The sequence below is a fragment of the Hyaena hyaena genome, unplaced genomic scaffold, assembly GCF_003009895.1.
Source record: "Hyaena hyaena isolate Hyena2069 unplaced genomic scaffold, ASM300989v1 scaffold_691, whole genome shotgun sequence".
NCBI classification, from domain to species: domain Eukaryota; kingdom Metazoa; phylum Chordata; class Mammalia; order Carnivora; family Hyaenidae; genus Hyaena; species Hyaena hyaena.
The window spans coordinates 910,819-932,023 of NW_024081324.1; the positions used below are offsets into that span (position 1 = coordinate 910,819).

Here is a 21,205-nt window from a genome sequence, read left to right on the forward strand (position 1 = left end):
AAAGCTCAACCAACTGAGCCACCCAGGCGCCCCTCTACTTTATTTTTTATTGAAACACCTCAAGCACTTAACATGTAAATACCAAAATAAAAGTGCATGCTTTTCTTGACAAGTCTGTATCAAGAAATCTAAGTGACTGCTTGCTCAAATTTTTATCTGTGCATACTTGTATTGATATATATTTCTTGAGGGCATACTTATTTGCACAATTTGAATAATGCGATATGTTCATTTACTAAAGCTCCTGGAAATTTCAATTATAGTGTTTGTAAGCCTAGTGGTAGGACTTAGGTACATTCAATATTAAACCAGAGAAATCAGATTATTCACTAGCCTCAAATGCAAAACGAATGATGTCAACTAGAGAGTTAGTATTCTTAGAGTTGATATATGATGTGACTTTTGAAGTGCTCATTTCACAGAGGTATAGGATGAATTTATGATGATTTATCTGAATTTTCCTCCTTGAGTCTCCTGAATCTGAATACAGAAGTCAGAACCAAGACTTTGGCTATAGACTATCATTCTTTTTTTTTTTTTTTTAATGTTTTATTTATTTCTGAGAGAGTGAGAGAGTGAGACAGCATGAGCAGGAGAGGTCAGAGGGAGACACAGAATCTGAAACAGGCTCCAGGCTCTGAGCTGGCTATCAGTACAGAGCCCGACGCGGGGCTCGAACCCACAAACCGTAAGATCATGACCTGAGCTAAAGTCGGATGCTTAACTGATTAAGCCACCCAGGTGCCCCATAGATTATGGTTCTAAAGATTTCTTAAAATAAGAGAGAGCCAGAGTTGTAAATACTATTTCAAAATAAGATCAGCATTCTAACTGTTGGTAGGTGTGAGGTTCTAGAGGTAAGAGAAGGCCATTAACATCCAGCAAATCCCACCCTTTCCCAAGCTGTCTGCTGGATACTTGCTTTCAAATTTCATCCACATAACAATGTTTCAAGGTAGTTATTATTCCCATTTTAAAGGTTAGCAAACTGAGGCCAGGGCTGTTCATATGCCTGAGGTCTGACTCTAAAATTTGCTCAGGTTCTTCTGTAGTTTAGACCATTCTCTACTTTCCAGGTTCACATGTTTATTTATTAGTTGCATCAGTCATCTAAATACAATGCACAAATAATTTTAAAAGATTAAAGAAGAGAAATGGCATCCAAGAGAAGTATGGACAGCATCATACTATACCTTTGGACTTCTCCCTGCATCTTTCATGATTATTAGTGAATAATAATTATTTATTGAATAAATAAATGTATTAGACTATTGATATGAAGGTGATGAAAGGTAAGAAGAGGTATCTACTTAAAAAGGAGAGAGAAATGATATACAAAGTATTGGCAAATGCAGATGAAATAGTAGATACCAAGTATCATATCAATTAGCTTCTAAGCAAGGTAATATCAGGGTAATTTTTTAAAAGCAAGAAAGAAAAGTAAAACTTAAAAACAGCTGCATGAAATACGGAAATAACGAGGTAATGACTTTTACACTGGCCTGAACCTTATAAGTTTAGTGCAGATCTGGTTCTCCTTTCAGTGAAAGATTCATAAAAGCATGAAAAATATTTAAGAGTCACAAATATTTAAACATTAAAAAATTTCACGATAGAAATGTTTACAAATGTAAGATAATTTTTCTAAACACTGTTTAGATTCTGCCTAAACATAAGAGTTAGCAAAGGTGTGAGCAATTACTCAGTGCACCTTTTAGTTGAATAACAAGTAAGGCAAAAAGAAAAAAAAGTGGCTCGGGGAATTTGCATTTGATACAAATAGAACACTTCAGAAGAGTTGATTCATTACTGAATTGAGCCACCACGGAAGGCTGTGGAGTGGGCTTCAATCAAACTCTTTCAAAGTCTTTCAAAATAAGATAAATCCTGATCCATCATAAATGATGTCACCTCTAAGTATCAAATTCTTTAGATAATTTCCTTGTCTTTTGATTCTGTTCTATTTTTAGAGAAAGTTGTCTATCTCTGGTTGACGCTGAGGACTGGGTAGGAGGACTTTAAAATTAGGAGACCTTGAAATCACACCTGGCTCATTACCTCATGTCTTTACCAATTATTTGTGGTTGAATTCAAAACTAGATGCTCAGTATTTTTAAAGTTGTATCGGGTATATTACCAGGCTTTAAAAAAATTCTGAGAATTTTAAATGGTTCTGCTTTAAGACAATAATTTGAAAGCCTTTATAATGATCAGTATTATTTTATGTGTAGGATCTAATTCTCACAAAATCCCTGCAAAGTGTGAATGCCATTTTCTACATTTTACAAATGGCGATATAGCAACAGAGAAAGTAAGCTACTTGACAAAAATCACCCAGCAAATGAGTGACAAATCCAGAATTTGAACCTAACCCCTTAGAATACAGAGCTCATCTGTTTGGAAACTGTAACGAAAACTTGGACAATTTTCTCTCGTTGATACATGTGGTAAGTACCAACATCATTCTGCAAATAACAAAACTCAAGGTAAAGTACTGATATAATTGCTATTATGTGATAGCAAAAGTGCAAAAACACCCCCTATACTTTGTCCTGATTGAAGGAAAGTAATGAAATTTCTACCTTAAAAAATATATATATCCAACAGACACCCTTTTGTTATGAATCAATCTCATTAATTTAGGGGTTTGAAAATAATTAACCCCTCCTTTTTGGTGAAATACCTGAAGGGAAAAATCTGTTATCAATCTTACAACAAACAAAAAAAGAACTTTCTTATAGGCACATCTGCTTAGATACATACCTTTTTCCTTTAAAGTTTTTACGTATTCACGTGTCACAGAAAACAGCATAAACATTAAACATGTTCACCATAACAACTAAATAAAAATTTCATTAAATCAGATACATAAAAGAAATTTAACTCAACAGTGAAAAATCATGTCCTGAATGATACATCATTCCCTACCTTGCTCTTCTCTCTCTCTCTTTCTGTCCCTCTCTCTCTAAGTTAATAAAACAAGTTTATTTCTGGAAAAGGCAGCATTGAGTATGGCCATGTGTTTAATAATTTAACACTGCCTGAATGTGCTTACTTACTCCCAAGCTGCAGGGAATACAGAATATACTTTATTCCATGAATAAAAACCATACTATACAAAGTTCATCTATGCTTTTTAAATTAAATGTAATCCTCAAGAAAAAAATAAAATTTTCCAAAGATTTTTTTATTTTAATCCAAGGAATTCTTTCCTACATTGAGAAGACAGAAGCATTATGCTATTAGGTGAAAATGCCAGAAGTCTACATCTTCTTTCAAACTCTTCAAAAGTAGTATAATGGTACTTTAAATACAACACATTTTGATCCAAAATCTTGTATAACCATTATGCTATAGTATACAGACTACAAACATTTGTGTGTATCATGAATAACATTAGAAATGACATCATAATAATCAGCTATACTGCATCTTCATTTTTGTTTGCATTTTATTTTCCAGCTGCTGGTTTCAGAAAATTACCACTGGAGTTCCTCTCCTCTTCACGCACAGCAGAGAGCAATTTGCAAAGTCATGCAAGGGTGAAAATGTGATTGAAATATAGGGATCTTTCTTAATGAAAAATGTTACTGCTTTAGAAATTATGGCTAAAACTGTCTCAAAAAACTTGCTTATATCTTTAAGCCCTATGACATAATAGTCTCCATTTATAAATATACCAGCAATTGTAAATTACTTGGGACCAAATATAAAGAGTTTTTTATTCAGTTCTTATGAACTGTATATATTTACATAAAATTATATTGGTGTTTAGGAGTATTTTCATCATTCTTTTCTTGAAATGATTAAATATCAGGATTTTTAAAATCAAATTAAATTTTCATTCATAAAAATGAAAATGTCAAAAACCTTTAATCAAATGGGAGTATCTGTTGATATTTCCTAAACTTCTAAATACATATTGAGATTTCATCTATGATTTACAATATGACTAAATTAAAATATTTCCTAAGGGTATTACTGTTACTTGTTTAAAAGTGTTAAAAATTAATCCCAATTTGAATGTAGATATAGGATGAAGATTTTTGTTAAAAAAAAAACAGGCAAGTAGAATGAAGTAATTCTTACGTGACTATGAAGTGAAACAAGATGGAGATTTTAAGCAGAAGAAGCACTGGTGTTTATACTTTATTTAACAAAAAGATAAAAATCTTCTTTAAATAATGATGTTTATTTAAACTCCCATGTAACCTCGTGTACACACATACACAGACACACACACGAGCTGAGATTCTAAGAGTTCTACAACCTAATTAAAATTTAAGGGAATAAAAGTGAATTCCTGATAGTACCAACAGCTGGTTGAATTTTAAATTTTCTGTCCTACCTGGTCCATCCCAATCATCTGTCTCAGCTCCAGGTTGGCCTGGTTTTTCTGACTGTGTGTCCCCATCTGATTCTGCTGTCTCCTGGGCTCCATCATCACCTGGAAAACACCAACACAGAGAGAAAAAGGGAAATAATTAAAGGTCTCTATTTGACATTCAGCACTATTGAAGGTATGCCCTTAGAGTACGTCTAAGCATATGTATGTTACATGTATTTGTCATTACACAGATTAAATGACCATGATTAATCATACTAATATCTATTGTGCTTTTATAGTAAAGAAAATCAGCATTAGTCATCAATAAATGAATATAAACAAAAGTATTTCTGTAAAAAACTCATTCAGTATTAATATTTTATATAATAAAAACAGTATGTAATTACTGCTTTTAATATGGAAAACCTTAACTCTCATAACCTAGAAATAACAACAATTTCAGGAAACTATTATTATTGCAAATGACATTAATGTGATGTTGATGAGTTTTAAACTTTCAACTCCACAAATTTTATATTTCATTTCTATATATAGCTTCACAAAATGAATCATTTTTAAAAAGTGCAATAAAGGGACATGGAACACAGAACCCCAAAGACAATCTGTTGTCCTCATTTCCATAGGAGAGGATCACGAGCTCTGGTGGGCAACAAAGAATAAAACACATACCCCACACCACAAAACCCCATGTTTGGAACTGAAGGATCTTTGAAAGCTGAGTTGCCTCTTCCTTTCAGGATGATGACAATGAATAGCAATGGAATTATTTCCATAAAATAATAGATACTGAGCATTTACCATGTTTAAGGAACTGTAGTAGGTATAGCAGGATATATATGGAAAAATACAATACTTTTTTGGAAGGAGTGTAAAACTCATGTAAGAGAGTCAGTTCACAAATAATGAGAGTTCAAGACAAGGTCCAAGTGCCATAATAAAGGTACAAAGGCTCAGTAGTAAGATAGTGTTTTAATCTGTGCTCCTTTTTGCAGGTCACATAGAAAAACACAGACACATCAACCAATTATCTTATAAGATCAGTGGAAGAGTTCTGCTCTCACTTCTCAGATGCAAAGAGGGATGGTTCTCAGCCTGCATAGACAAGTAGGCTCTACAGCCTTTCTATATTGTCAAATGCTGTGAACCCTGCACTGAGTGCCCCTCAGCCCAACCCTGCCTGCCCCGGTCCCAGTCTAGTGAGCCTCCTCCTGTGTCCCCTAATCCAGAGACACAGGTTTAAAAGTGTATTCAGCAGGAAGATTACAGCATCTGCTCTGACTGGGCAGAGCCCAAGTCGTACCAGTTGTTAAATACTGCATATACGTTAAGTATTGAACTCAAGCTACTGCAATAACTGGAATCATTAAGTATTAGCTCTGGCAGAAAACCCTGATACTTTCTATGAGCTGGTTATTCTCCGCTTGCCTTTTCCTGAGGGCCTCGATGGACTCTCCTCCCTCTATGTCTTTGCATCTTGTGCCCCATGGAAGCAGAATTCTGTGGACCCCATCACTGGGGCTGCTTTATTCTCTTCTTCCTGGGTGGGTTCAATCAATGGGAGGCACTAACAGGGTCAGAGGCTCAGAGGGCAGGAAGAGAGAAGACAGGTCCATATACTCCAACCCCCATCCTTTTTATGGTCTCTAGTTGGGAGCAATGGCTGTGTTGTGTGTTTGCACTTCTAAGTGGCTCATCTGCTTCTTCCATGCTCCCACATCACTGTCACTTCCCATGACTCTTCAGATCAAGAGAGCTAACAGCTTCTCGCTGCTGCCAGCCATCAATGCTTCCCATCCCTTGTTGGTTTGGCTTCCTTAACCTTATCCACAAACTCTCTTTAGCAAAGAGTCCCTTCACCAAACTCTCTTTAGCAAAACCCACTGACCAAGTCATCAGTGTCCTTCTGGGAACCGTACTGAAGAACTCAATTTCTTCCCAACCTCCTTATACATTTATGTTCAGAATTTTTTGTCCAGTCATGGCTTTTACAGTAATCTGTAGTAAATGTTCTCTAAATAGTCACTTATTGGCTAAAATGAACACCTCAGGAGACTCTAGACGCTGGCGAGAATGTGGAGAAACGGGCACCCTCCTACACTGTTGGTGGGAATGTAAGCTGGTGCAGCCCCTCTGGAAAACAGTGTGGAGGTTCCTCAAAAAGTTAACAATAGAACTCCCGTATGACCCAGAAATAGCACTGCTAGGAATTTACCCAAGGGATACAGGAGTGCTGATACATAGGGGCAGATGCACCCCAATGTTCATAGCAGCACTCTCCACAATAGCCAAAACATGGAAAGAGCCTAAGTGTCCATCAACGGATGAATGGATCAGAAGATGTGGTTTATCTATACAATGGAATATTACCTGGCATTGGGAAAGAATGAAATCTGACTATGTGTAGCAATGTGGATGGAACTCGAGGGTGTTATGCTAAGTGAAATAAGGCAGGCAGAAAAGGACAGATACCATTTGTTTTCATGTATAGGTGGGTTAGGAGAAACTTAAGGGAGGACCATGGGGGAGGGGAAGGGGAAAAGTAGTTAAAGAGAGGGAGGGAGGCAAACTATAAGAGATTCTTAAATATTGAGAACAAACTGAGGGTTGATGGGGGAGGGGGAGAGGGGAAAAGAAGTGAGGGGCATGGAGGAAGGCACTTGCTGGGATGAGCCCTGGGTGTTATATGGAAACCAACTTGACAATAAACTATAAAAGAAAAAAGTAGAGTCACTTATTGAGCACTGGGTGTTAGACGTAAGTAATGAACCCCTACTTCCTACTCCTGAAACATATTACATAATATGTTAATTAACTAGAATTTAAATAAAAACTTTAAAAAAGCAGACTCACTTTTTATAACATACAAACATATTTTTAAAAATGAAAATCATATCACTGCTATAAAAGAAAAATCAGTATTAGATGCCCATAATAGAAGGTAATAATAAAAATAAATACAATAAAAATAAAAGTAACATTACTAAATTCTAGGTATTGTGCTTATTTAGACTCTGAGTCTCTGGTCTCATTTCCTCATAAAAAGGAAAAGTAACAAGTTAAGTGATTTAAGTTATAGTAATATGAAGATGAAACATTTCCACTGATCCACAAAGAATATAAAAAGCTGGAAAACTTTCACACCAATTGACTCAATGCTGTTTAATACAATAATCGATGTAGCACCTTAATCTTTTTGAGTGCCCCCAGGATACAAGACCCAATATGGGGAAATATGACCCTTACAACAGTTTATTTTTCTTGGACGCTAGCACCCACACTACACTCTGCCACCCACTTGAGTGAGCTTTTCATTGGACCTGTACAGACTGAGTGGAGGTTTCATTCAGGATAATAACACATGGGAATTTACAAGGGAAAATGTCCTCCCCATCACTGAAGAGTAAAGAATGCAACCTATAATTTTAAACAGTATCTATTTCTTCCAAGCACTTTTCTCCTGTCTTACGAATCTTGAAACAAGGAAATCTGAGCAAGGTCGGGGTGGGGGAGGACTCTGGAGATGCTCTGATCCAAACTAAAGAAATTTACTGATTACAGAATTGATAATTGATGCACAGATAGGGTCAGTAACTTATGGATGATCTTATAGCCATTACATTTATTTCTGCCTCTGTCACCGCTCCCAAACCTTCACATGCTTGAGCATTAAGTGCCTCCCAGTCATCACAGGGGTGACCTATCAAAGCAGCAGATATCCTTTCCTCAATTAGTAGAAAGTAGGGTTATAGGGGAGCATGAAGAGGCATTATAAAGACCACCAGAAACAGCAGCTTATAGAAGGTTAGGAATTAAATTTGAGTCTCCTAACTGCCTATCTAGCATTCATTCCAAAATATACTTTCTTGCCTCTCCTATATGCCACTCCCACCAGTTGAGTACAGAATCATGTACACTTGGAATAGCTGAATAATCCCAGAGCAAGACATACCCAAGCAAGCATGGGACATGTTGTTAAAAATTACATATCCCAGGGTTCAGACAGTAAACCTCTGGGAAGAACTACTTGAATAAGTTAAGTTCTATATTCAGATATTAACTGTACTACGCTGATGGCCACACAAAGGAGTAAATCTTTCTGAATTTTACTATTATATTTAAATTGTTGGAAGCATGTGATGCCATGCAAAATTTAATCAATCATGAACATTCATAGTGTGTATTTCTGAAGATACAATGAGATACATACTTTCCCTTAAGGACCATATAATCTAGTAAAGGTGCCAGGTAATATGCATAAGAGAAGTAACCACTGATTTAAAAAAAAAAAAAAAAAACCTATAATCGGGGTAGTCTGTGAATAATTCCAAAAGAAAACACGTAAGATCCAGAAATTCAGAGACCAGAAGCATAAAATGACACTGACCATAGAGAACCTAGTATAATTAATTCTGGAGTTCTTCATATTGAAGGCAGTGAAAAGCACTAATATTTCAGTAGGAAGCTGATATGATCATGTGACACAAATACAGTAACCAACACTGAGTTTCCATGAACATGTTATTTTCTCAGACATCTAGTCTTTGAGTTTCCCCTTACTTATTCTTTAACCACAATCTGACTCATGTCTCAGACATTCTTGCCCAAAAACTTTTGTGGGACTATAGTTAAGTCTACTTTGAAATATTTTATTAGGCAAATTACATATTTGGAAGGAAAAATAATTAGAAGTATAGTGGGAAGCAGGGAAGTTTCAAAGACTATGTTGTGGAGGAATCACAATAGTCACAAAAATCAGAAGTGAAAAGAATTCCATTGAATCTGTTCATCTTTAAAGAAGACAGGTGAAGTAAACCATTCTTTATTAACATATCAAAATAATTCTGGAGCCCCGGGGAGTGTGCTGAGCACTGACAATATAAAACAAAGATGGTTCCTCTTCTCATATATGTTATAGACTAGGAGAGAGACAAATCAATAGATTGCAATCTGGTGTGGCGAATGCTCTGATGAGAGCAGTCCAAGACATGACAGGAGCACATAGGCATGACACCTGACCCAGACTTGGTGCAGCAGAAGCTTCCTGGAGGAAAGAGCCAATAACATTTCTGAAATTTTGGAGGCATGATCTTAGATAAAACTGAATTCTGGAGGTTTAATGCCCTGAGGGCTCCATGATTGGAAACCATTTCTCAGATTAAAAATGAAAGCCATCTCCACAAAGAATTCCATATAAAAAAAAATTACAGTAATTAAGTTGCCATGCAGAAAAAATGGTGGTGAAACTGACAACATTTCAGTGATGTGAGAGTAGAACCCATACAAAGTTTTAAGAAGCTAAGAGAAGTAATTTGAGAACCGCTGCTACTGTATGATGGTTGAATGCATGAAGTCATTTTGTTCATTCAGTAGAGGCTAAATTTACCCAGGATCATCTTCGTCTAATATCTACTAGGATATCTACTAGGGAAAAATAGTAGGATGACTACAAATCTCAGCAGACACAGAAACTTGGTAAATTACTCAAAATGAAAAAAATATAATTTAGCCTATTAGGGGCTTGATTGAACTAGTAATTTCATATAATAAAATACTTCCATTAAATGTCACTTAACTACCAGATTGGAACTACTGAGCTTAGATTTCAACTTGCAGCAACATCTGGAGCAGTACTCAGTATTGATAATCCTGATTCATGGAACAATTTGCTCTAATTTGTTTCATTACGCAGCACATATAATTAGAACTACTGAAAATAAATATTGCCGAGTATTTAGTGAAGGAAACACTGTAAAGATAGTCAATTGTATACAATTAACAGCTCAAAAGAAATTACATTTTGCAGCTATTTTAAAACTGGGTAAATGTGCAATATATATCACATTAATAAAAATATACTCTAAGACAGGAGAATAGTTTAAAGTGCTGATCAGTTATTTACTCATGTTTTCATAATGAAAAAAAGCAAAAAAGGAAAAGATGACCCAAAACATAAGACTGTCATATGAAGTGATACACTTGGGTGCAGAAAACCAAATGGGTTGGAATTAAATTTATATTCAGCTCCATACCTGCACGTAAAGACGAATAAGGCACAGAACATGTCCTCAAGCTTGGATTCCATATTAAACCTAAACACAGTTAACATTTCTTGAGCACCACTCGGCACTAGTTAAATGCTCTGTGAATGTCATATCAACCCTGCCATGCGATGGTATCCATGTATTTCAGAAGAGTAAGCGAAGAGGCAGATACGTGAGAACATGGCCAGGCACAGTGCTAGCAAGTGGAAGATCCAAGAATCGACCCCAAGTCATTCTGACTCCAGTGACCATACTCCAAACCTAGGAGGATATTACAGCAAAACTCTAATAAATATCAAGCAACAAAGATAGCTGCTTCTCCTCTCTATATGTAAGCCTTGTTCCTTCATTATGCTTACATATTTAAATGAAAAGATTTAATGGATATAATATTTAGAAGCACTATTTTTTTCTACAGTGTACTATTGGACTTGGAACTCAGTAAAATCAACTACACACAGATGCTTAATCAATTATCATTACTCTCTGATGAGTTATAAAATTAGATCTTGGTTTCATTCTTTTTACCATAACCTACTGCAGTATCATTACATTTGCTAATTAATTGCCTTCAGCACATTATTTCTATTTAATAACTAAAATATGTCACATTTGTCAACTTTTAGACCCTTCATCTTCCACGTTTATCTCAGGAAACTAACTCTCATTTTTATGGTAATGTTTTTATCTAATTCATTCTTAATCTTTTTACTAATGAAAAATGAAATGATTAAAAAACAATTTAATCGAATATGAAATCTCTGAATTACTTTTAAGAAAACACTGTTTTTCCCCCTCAAAATAGGGACTTGCTTCTTTCCCTTCCAATATATTTATTCTCATGGAAAATTTATAAATAGAACTTTATTTTGATACTAATCCAACCCCAGCTTCTTCGTGATTTGAATGGAAATGATTTTATTGACTGTTTTTTATTTACTTCTATTTTTGATTCTTATATGTTTGAAATCAGTACTCTAAGTAGCTTATGAAAAACGGCATGAATAATTAATAGCCAAGATAATAATGACAAGTTTGTTAAGATACTGCTTCACAAGCTTTGTTGGTAGGAAAAGGAATCGAAGACAGAAAAGGATGTGAGGAAGACAATTACAGAAAGAGCTAGGAATGCATTTGACATCCATTCATTTACTTGCTAAATTCTTTATTCACATACTTTTAAATAGAAATTTCAGTGTATTTTTAGCAAAGCACAAACACATTTAATGGGATAACCACTATATATATCCAGAGACCAATTCATAAAAAGATGAAACAGAATAAATGTCAAGCGGTAACAAAATCTATAATATTTCTAAAATTATGGCTATGGAGTTAATGGTTTTCCATTGCAAGATTAAACTCTTTTGTTGCTCTTTTAAAAGATATCATACATATTTTGTGGGCCCTTCCATTTTCCTTAGTCTAGTTTTCAGAATCAATGAGAGCCCTATAGGAGGAAATTGAAGGTGTTATTGAGCAATATAATACACAGCACAAATGACTCGGAGAAATGCACTAGAATATAGTCTTTCGAACACATGAAACAGAATCTTCAAATTCCATATTAGGTATTGTTGGCAAGGTGGTCAAAGCAGTAGCTCTCCTCGCTAGGCAAAAATCATTTCAAAACCACAAACACCTTTTCACCCAAAGTTAGACATTCCTGTATAAATTAAAGATTTGCCACATTCTGAGAAAGCCACTTTTTCAGCACAAATAGCAGCAGTGTTTGCAAGCAGTGATACAAGAAAACAGCCCTTCTCAACCCTGCTCCTTTAATCCATGTAGCTCCTATCAATATTAACCTCTTATAGAAATTCTTGCACAATAAAACTATTGAACTTTCTTGACTAGGAGTGTTACTGTGGTTGTTAGTCATCCCTCTAATGTATTTTGCAATCAGCTAAATCATCAAAGTATTTTTTAACAATGAACAGTTCAGAAGTGACAGATCTACTTTCTTGTTCACACTGCTTATCAGAGAATAGATATCACATATGTTTTCCAGGTGCTTCCTATAGTTAGGATACCTTCACAGAAGCCGCTCATGAAAGATAAGGTCATAAAAGAGATGAAAAATGTGTAAGCTTCATACACTTATGGTTTTATCATCAGACAAGATAGCTTTGGTTAAAGGACTGTAACAGTCAAAAACAGAAAACTACAGCTTTGTATTGAAGGGCGAGGACATTTAAGTTTATGATTCAGTTTTGGTTTGCTTTGCCTAATAGCTTTGCAATATTGTTGGACTTAAAACAACTGTTTGGTTATAGATTCATCAAACAAAAGCATCATGTTAAATTAACACTGCACTGTCAAATTACAGATATGGTTATGTCACCAGATACAAAAATAAAAATATATACTTATTGTTCCTTTTTGCCAGTACCTAACAGGAAATCTAAACATTTCAACCATTTGATAAGAAAAGGTCCATTATTCTGTGGATCTCTGTAATGGTATTTGACTGAAATCCCCCTTAGACATGCTTCAAGTGTATAAGAAAGTGTAAGGTCTTGCCATATTCTGGAGAGTTATATTCAGTAGACAATTATTTTCAAAAATGCATGTGATTTCCTAACCTATCTAATACGTCATAGTTTTTGGTAATAACCTTCTATCATATTCCAGAATATGAGCAATTAAACAGATCAAAAGAATAGAGTCCACATTTATCTGATAATAATTTTTCAGACCCTTGGATTTCAGACAATTCTCGAACAGTAGATGACAGTGGTCCAGAGATAAGTCTGCTCTTTGGAGAAGAAACTCTCTGCAGTTAATGGGAGACCACTGTAATTTGTGGCATTCTATCATAGCGAGTAAGAGGAAATTATTGAACATAGTGATATTTATGGTAGCTATATTACATAAAAGTCACAAATAATGTCTTAGTAACTTAGGAATAAAGGACAGTGATTTATAAATTATTTCTACAGTCCTAAACACTTACTCCACATGTGAATGTCACCCCCCATGTGAAAAGAGCTTTTCACAGAGTTTAAATTCACTAAAGATCCGGTACATAAGGGAAATTTCCACATGAGATAAAATAAGGCAAATTCTCAGAAGTATATCATTCAAAAATTTCTGCTTCTCATCATTTTTCTTAATGGATACTTGAGAAAAATCAATATATAAGCCAAGTGTAGGAGATTTTAAAAAAAAACATACTTTAAAAAGATGTTTCTAAAATGCGTATTTCAAAGCTTGCATTTAGCTATTTTTTTTGTTATCTCTTCCTCTTCCCTACCAACTCCCCCCTCCCCCTCCAAATAAACCCTCACTGAACTATTATATTCCATTCTGAAGAGGATGAATTAAAACAGTGCTTACAGGGGCTCCTTGGTGGCTCAGTTGGTTGAGCGTCTGACTCTGGCTCAGGTCATGATCTCATGGTTCGTGGGTTCAAGCCCCATGTCAAGCTGTGCTGACAGCTCAGAGCCTGGAGCCTGCTTCAGATTCTCTGTCTCTCTCTCTGTCTGCTCCTCCCCTATTCATGCTCTATCTCTCAAAAATAAATGTTAAATTTTTTAAAATAAAAGATAAAAAAGAGGATTCTATACAATCAAGACACTTCTTGCTCCAGAGAATGAACTAATGCCTGATACTCTGTAAGTGAGGATACTCTGAACTGTAATTTATCTTTCACAGATCTGTTGTTGTATTATCAAGAAACCATTATCCCTTCAGTTTGCTGGCTTCAGTCTTCAAAATTCAAACCCAGCATTCATTTTAGGAAATCATCATCAACAACAACAACACAAAGTAAAACCAAATCTCACAATCTCTGAAATGGTCTCTAATAATCCAGCCCGACCTACACAGAAAGATCAAGCCAATTTAAGAAAGTAATATAGGAACACTGCTTTCCATAGAACCATATTGTTTATTCCTTCCTTTTTAACAAAATGACTTTTTCCAGTGTCCTCATAATCCATTTAAGAATATGATTCATAAGCAATTACTCATTACCATAGTGTTCCATTACTACAATATGATTTACTAATTACAAATAGACTTTGTTCAAGCCATACATACAAAGTGCTAAAGGCCATTGGAGAATGAATCTTCTGGAACAGCAACGAACAGCTTCAGTCTGTATCTGAACACCCTTCATCCAATACTAGTTCAAACAACCTAATGACAAATAACTCTCAGAGCTCCAAAATAGGGAATGACAGTTACTTCTGCTGATAAACCCTCTTTATCTACTGCAAGCCAACTGGAATCACACCTTACCCCCATTTCTCTCTCTACTATGGCTTACAGGAAGCTCAGATTTGCATTTAATGCTTCGGTTTTCAAGATATCTGTCTTCCTATTTTATGCTCCTTCTCATCATTTCCTATCTTTCACCTTAGGATCATTGTCATCTCTCTGCCCCATACTGATTTCTCCAGGGTCAACTCACACAACTATCTCCATCGCCCTCTATGCATGTTCATCAGGCTCTTGCCAACCACACGCTGTTCTGTCTATCTGAAACATTATTATTTCTTTTAATCTAATTAACACCTATTCACCATTAGATGCCATGTCAAGTATCGCATCCTTAAAGGATACTTTCTCTGACCTTCCCCTCTATGTCAAACCACCCTGCATCACTTGCATGATTATTTTAGTCATGTCTGCCTCCTCACTATCATGTAAATTCCAAAACAGACAGAGGCTTCCCTGTGTTGATTCACACGGTATCCACAGCATGCCCCTCAATGTCTGATACAGCACATGTTCAATAAATATTTATCAAACTGGATAAAGTATGCATATTGAATGAACTTGCTGCATAATGCTTTGAGTCATTAACTGAATAATCAAGTAAAGGCACATAAAATCTATGCCCTTTGCATAAACTGAGAATCCTTCAAAGTAACAGCTGGCCATGTGGCCACTTGATCATAAAGACCACATTTGCCAGCCTCCCTCTTAGTGAGGTGGACTACTCATGAGACTAAGTTCAGGACAAGAGAATGTACATAGAAGAGTTTTGTGGCAGCTTTCAGCCACCTGGTCTCATAGCTGAATCTAATCCTGATTAAGTTTGCATATCTTTGCAACAAAAAGGAAACAAAAATATTCTAGGTCACATCAGCCTCTTTCCAACTCAGATCTAAATCTAGCTTCTACCACCAGTCAGAGCCCCACGTATGTTATCACAAGACCCATTCAGACTCTTTTTACCACAAGGTCCTCCCACGCCACCTCCTCCCTCAGGGCCAGCAAGAGGTTCTTGGCTGCTGGTGATAATGCAGCAAAAACACAGATAGTATCCACAGCATCATCCAGATTTTTAGAAACGTGAGAGAATTTTCCCCTCTCTGGTCAATTTTTAACCAGTGCTTTCATAAGTATCTGTGGTCTCTTTAGTCACAGGGTGACTTATCCTTTAATGACAACAGATTTGGAACTCAGAGAGCTAAATACCAAGACATGTTAGGAATCTTATTCAAGAGTTTCTAAAAATGATGAATTCGAAATCAAACTTCATTTGGATCATTGCTATCTTCCATGAGCTCACTCATATTGACTAAAGGTACTTATGGTGTTGATTCAGGCTTTCTAGAGCCTAAAGCATACCCAATTTGGGAGGCCCTCTTTAAAAGAAGAATACAAAGCCATTTTTAGAATATCAGGTGCAAGGCCTTGGAAGGAGTCTATGCAGGTGAGGAGTTCTAAAGCTCTACTACACTGCATTGAACTATCTTGCATGCATCATCCGATATAAAAAATGGCTAAACAATTGTCAAATAAATGAAAATGTTAAGTTAATATATCTAATATTGATTTGCCAATGTTAAATGTAAAGATAAGATTCACATTTTATGTAAATTTTCAAAATTCCTTTTTATTAGTGATCAGATTTTTTTACAGCTGCCTTAGAAGTTCCTCAACACAACTGCCAGTATTACAGAGAAAACACCATTCTTTTCTAAATTGGGCTTTCCTTGGTATATAGGCTATTTTCCTTGTCCATTTTTTTTTTTCAGTAGCACTCTATATTTTTGTAGAAATGTTTCCTGTTATGAGTTTCTGTATCTCAGCACTCCCTTTGGTATTCAGCCACCAGGATAGGATACAGGAGCCCAAGACCCACAGATTAAATGAGGCAGGTATGTGCTGGTAAACAGTACAATATAAGGAGGCTTAAGAAGAAACATACTGTTCCTTTATCAGCTCAAACTTAGTATTTTCTCCACTCCCTTTAGATATTCCATGTTTCACTTATTCATGTTTTCTTTCCCTTACTTGAAGACTGTACCTTTAAGAAATGAGAACATTCTTTATATATTCCCCTTTTTGCCTCTGCACATGTGTGGTCTGTATCACCACTCACACACATCAATGCTTCTACAACCAGAAACAAGTAATAGAGGTTCTCCGTGTTGGTTAACTAGACTGGACCACAATTTGCACTGAAAAAAAGCTTCTCTGAATCAAAAATATACTGTCTTGTGCTAATGCTGTGCAACAAGAGAAATTATATCAAATCCTATTGTTAAATAGGTAGGGGGGCAAAGTGTTTTATATATCTGTAGATTTCTACCTTGATAAATCTCTATCTTTAAAAATAATCCTTAGAGAGACCTTCCCTTCTCACTGTCAGAAAAATATAATCACAGCCTACTGTCTGTGCAATTCCACTCTCCATCTCCTATGTACGTAAGACGTGGTGAGATACAGCCACTGTCAAGTTTCAGAACAGTTCCTTGTCTAATCTTTCCGCTTCTCCAGATCTCTGATACAGAACCTGTTAGAATGTATTGCTTACTTTCCCAGTTCCTATGTTTATCTCACTTCCACTCGTACCATCTGCTGCACTGCATTTCCTTCAGAAAAGTGAAAAGTTTCCACGGTGCCCAGAGCTTTCCCTGCAAACAATGCCCTCTTCCCCTCTTCCTTCCTTCCTTTCTCCACTTTTTATTTGGTCTCATTTTGTGTTAAGGTCAAGCTGTTTTAAAGAGTTCACGTCGCAAACATTTCTACAGGGCTGAAATTCCGATCCAAATAGTTTTGATGGATTTGTAAACATTCTTGCCATTTGTTACTGGCTTCTGCCCAAGTATACACATTTTGGGTTGTCCCCACTCATTTGAATTACCTGAAAACAACTTTGCAAGAAACAGGCAGTGAGAAACTGTGGCTTATTTTATGCCACCCAATGCAGGTAACATAACCATCCAGTTAGTGTAATGAGTCTAAAGAACATTCAGTATAGCCCTCTCATTACATCAAAATGCCAACTCCACTCACGGCAAGCTTGTTTATGTTGATAGAGTCTTAAAAGAACTAACAGAGGGCTAGAAATATTTTAAGCACACCTCTCATGCCTGGAACCTTTCTTTTTTATTTCTTTTTCTTAAATCAGACTTGATAAGTGTTTATTTAGAGAAGGCCAGATTAAAAATACCTTGGAAAAGTTAGTTTTTATACTTCATGTGCCCAGGCTTCATTAGATGGGTTCCTGTTCTTCTACAAGGATTATACTAATGGACACCAGAAAACAAAATTAGTTCTCTATTTTCATAAGTATAATCACCTTAGTTTTAATTTGGTATTAACCTTTTGTAGTTTTGTGACTTTGACCAAGTTACTGACCCTCTGAAAGTCACAGGGGAAAACAGCATCTACCCTGCAGGACAGTAAGTTGATTAGAGATGATTCACGTACAGCAAGATGTCTGACTTTCAGGAGCAGTCAGTAAATGAAAGTTGTTATTACCATTATTATAATTATTATAATTGGTACGTAGTCTCAATGTCAATCTCTGGAATCTCATTGAACTACAAAAAAGAAGCTGAAACAGCAATCTGCATTCGTTATCAGTATTTACTCCACTGGTGCACCACATTCAGTTATTTTTACTTGACCTTTTAAGAACAACAACAAAAAAAATGACTGACTTTATTACTGTAACTAAATTCATCCTACCACAGCTTTCATTTCCTTTTTTTTACACCTTCCACATTGAGGCCTACCAGAGATAAAGATTATCCCATCAGGTAGTGGAGGGGCAAGCTATTTAATACTTCCTGTTTCTTCTTAAATGGAAATCAAAACATTGTGAGAAATCTTAGGTACTCACAAGAAGATACAAACTTTATATCAGGAGATCCAGAGCTTTGAAAATCTTATTTGATAGAAACCTGAAATATGTTCGTGTGGAACAAAGGAAATTTTCTCAAATCACTAATGCTGTTTAAGGATAAAAAGTAGAAAAGACACAGCTCCTCCTAAGAGATCAGTGTCTCTAAAATGATAACAGTTTATCTAAAATCATGTGACCAGCCATCAGATTCAAGGTCGTTGAATACATTAATTCCATATGATTAAAATAAATTGGCTTCCCAGGGTTCTCTAGCGCTAATGCCCTGTTCATAATTTAAATTTTCTTTAAATAGAAAAATAAATTAAGAGTTAGTACATGTAAATGACTGGCAAATATTAATGTAGACCTGTATGAATTGTTATATATATATTCTTTAATTTGAACAAAATAGAAAAAATTTTTAATTAAAAATAGCTATTTATACAATTACAACTTGATCAAAACTACTTCCTTCAAGAAACATAAGCTCTTTATTCTACCCAAAATATCACTAAGAAAATGTAACAATAAAAGGGCTTATAAATAAGCAGTTCTTCCTTACAGTACTCAGCTAAAATTAATGATTAATTCAGTATCTAAATTAAGTGAAAAAAATCAAACAATGTAGATGTTTATGAATATCCAGATGCATATGTGTGTATATATATATACATATATATGTATATGTATATAGTACATATATATAACATATATAGTACCAGGAGATTAAATAAGTTCTTACTCTTTCTCCGACTTGCGACATTGCAGGGAAAACAACAAACAATGGTAAATTCTGCAGGTCAGAAAATTTCTTTCACTTACAAAAACCTTACACATAAAACCAAAATGGCAATTCCTCTAAGTGGCAAAATATGATTTTATAAATAATTTTCAATTTTTATTATCAGCAACAATGCTGATGTAAAATAAAAATACAACTAAAATTTAGGCAAATATCTCTTGACATCTTAACTAGTCAGGTACAAGCAGAATGAAATATACTTCATTACAACATGAAAGTATTTCATAAATTATAAGAGGATTAGGTAATTATGTATTTTATCAAGTCTTAAATATTTAAAAAATATCTTTAGTAGATTGCACACTGAAGATCTGTTGGTGTTCAGCTGACAGACAAAATAATAAATTGAGTTTATCATATGCAAAAAAGTGGCTTACATAATCATACATGATTCATATAAATGATATCATCATGAGTCATTTCAACATCACATAAAATCAATCATTTTAATTTTGTTGAAATTATTATGATGATATCGCTGGGATCAGAGATGAGGTAGACAGACAAAGCTGTTCTGACTCTTACATATAAAAACCACTAAGTCATGGACAAAATGTGTATACCCTCTGGTTCCATCAAAACCAAGAAAATGCTGACTCCCTGTATGAACAAACTGCCTTCAAATGTGCCCTCATTTTCTCCAATAATTGTAGTTTAAGAAAATATCTGTCAGATTCCAAACAAAAACTATGTTTTGAGGATTTTCAGCTGGCCATAAAAGAGGGATAAGTATTATTGTTTTCTTCCAATCTCATGAGATAAAAATACAAGCAAGAACATAAATGCAGCCTCTACTTTTATATTCTAAAAAGAACTGCTCTCCATTTTGCATTGTTAGATGAACTCTGTAAGAAAACCTTATGGATTTTAAAATAAATTAAAAAAGAAGAAGAAGAAGAAGAAGTACTGGATCCAGGAAAACAGATCCAGGTTTGCCAAGGAACGATAATGTCATGTGGAGGGAGGGGGAGGAGGCGCAGAAGGAAAGGGAGGTCCCTGCCAAGCAAAGCTGGGGGCTGTTCAATCAGCTCTATCAGGGCTCCATCAGTGTCTCCACTCCAGCCAAATCCAGAGAAAACAAGGAGTCAAAGATTCAGGTCAATAAGCTTATAGGCGATTTGCACAAACAGCTCCTCCAGCAAGGTAAAAAACAAAGTCATATTGGCTTTTCTTTTTGATTCCTTCTCTTTGAACTCCCTGGTCCAAACACACCCTGGAAATGTCAATGTTATATGCAAGAATTTTAAAAGCTTGGCTTCTTAATCCCGTTAAGAAAAAAGAAACAAAGTTGCCTGTAAAGATCTCCTTCTTACTGAACTCGAAGTGATTATGGTAGGCCTGCCTTTTGCAAATTCTGATTCCAGCAGCCCAAGCATCAGAGGAGGCAGAAACATGTCATTAAAGGCAAAAGTAAGAACGAAAGCAAACCAGGTGAGAAGGATTTGTGAAATACATGTAAATAGACTTTCTGAATTGAAAAATTAATAAAGAAATCAGAAGAAAATAGGAAACAAAACGGTGTATATGTTTGACACTGGATCTGATGAAACAAAAGCAGTTACTATCCCCACAACCAAATCTGCACAAAGGTGTTTTTCTTCTTTTCGGTATTAGGAAACTACATCACATTTTTGTTACTTTACATGGGAAAGGGGAATAAATGCCAATAATCAAGGCTTGCGTTTGTTACCAAAGAGAAATACTGCTTTTCCTCGGCTCTTTCTTAAGTTTTAGGCTAAACTACAAAATTACATAAACTGATAGAATTAAAGGGGATGTGGGAGAACATTTCAATGAGGCTGGCAATCTATCCGCAGAAACAGTGTGAGCACAATGATAAAACCGACTCTGATACTCACGTCTTCTACTCTGTACCTTTCTGATACAAAGATGTTGTATTGTGGAAGGGAGCAGAGTGACTC

The 21,205-nt window shown here is 35.4% G+C and overlaps 1 protein-coding gene across 1 annotated transcript in view; it reads right to left on the minus strand.

Moving 5' to 3' along the window:
* The window catches only part of ZFPM2 (zinc finger protein, FOG family member 2), a 369,507-nt gene that overhangs the window by 339,929 nt on the left and 8,373 nt on the right, over nucleotides 1-21,205 (minus strand). Inside the window, exon 3 of the mRNA XM_039217446.1 lies at nucleotides 4,349-4,447. Within this exon, the coding sequence (XP_039073377.1) occupies nucleotides 4,349-4,447 (99 nt within the window). The remainder of the gene's footprint in view (nucleotides 1-4,348; nucleotides 4,448-21,205) is intronic.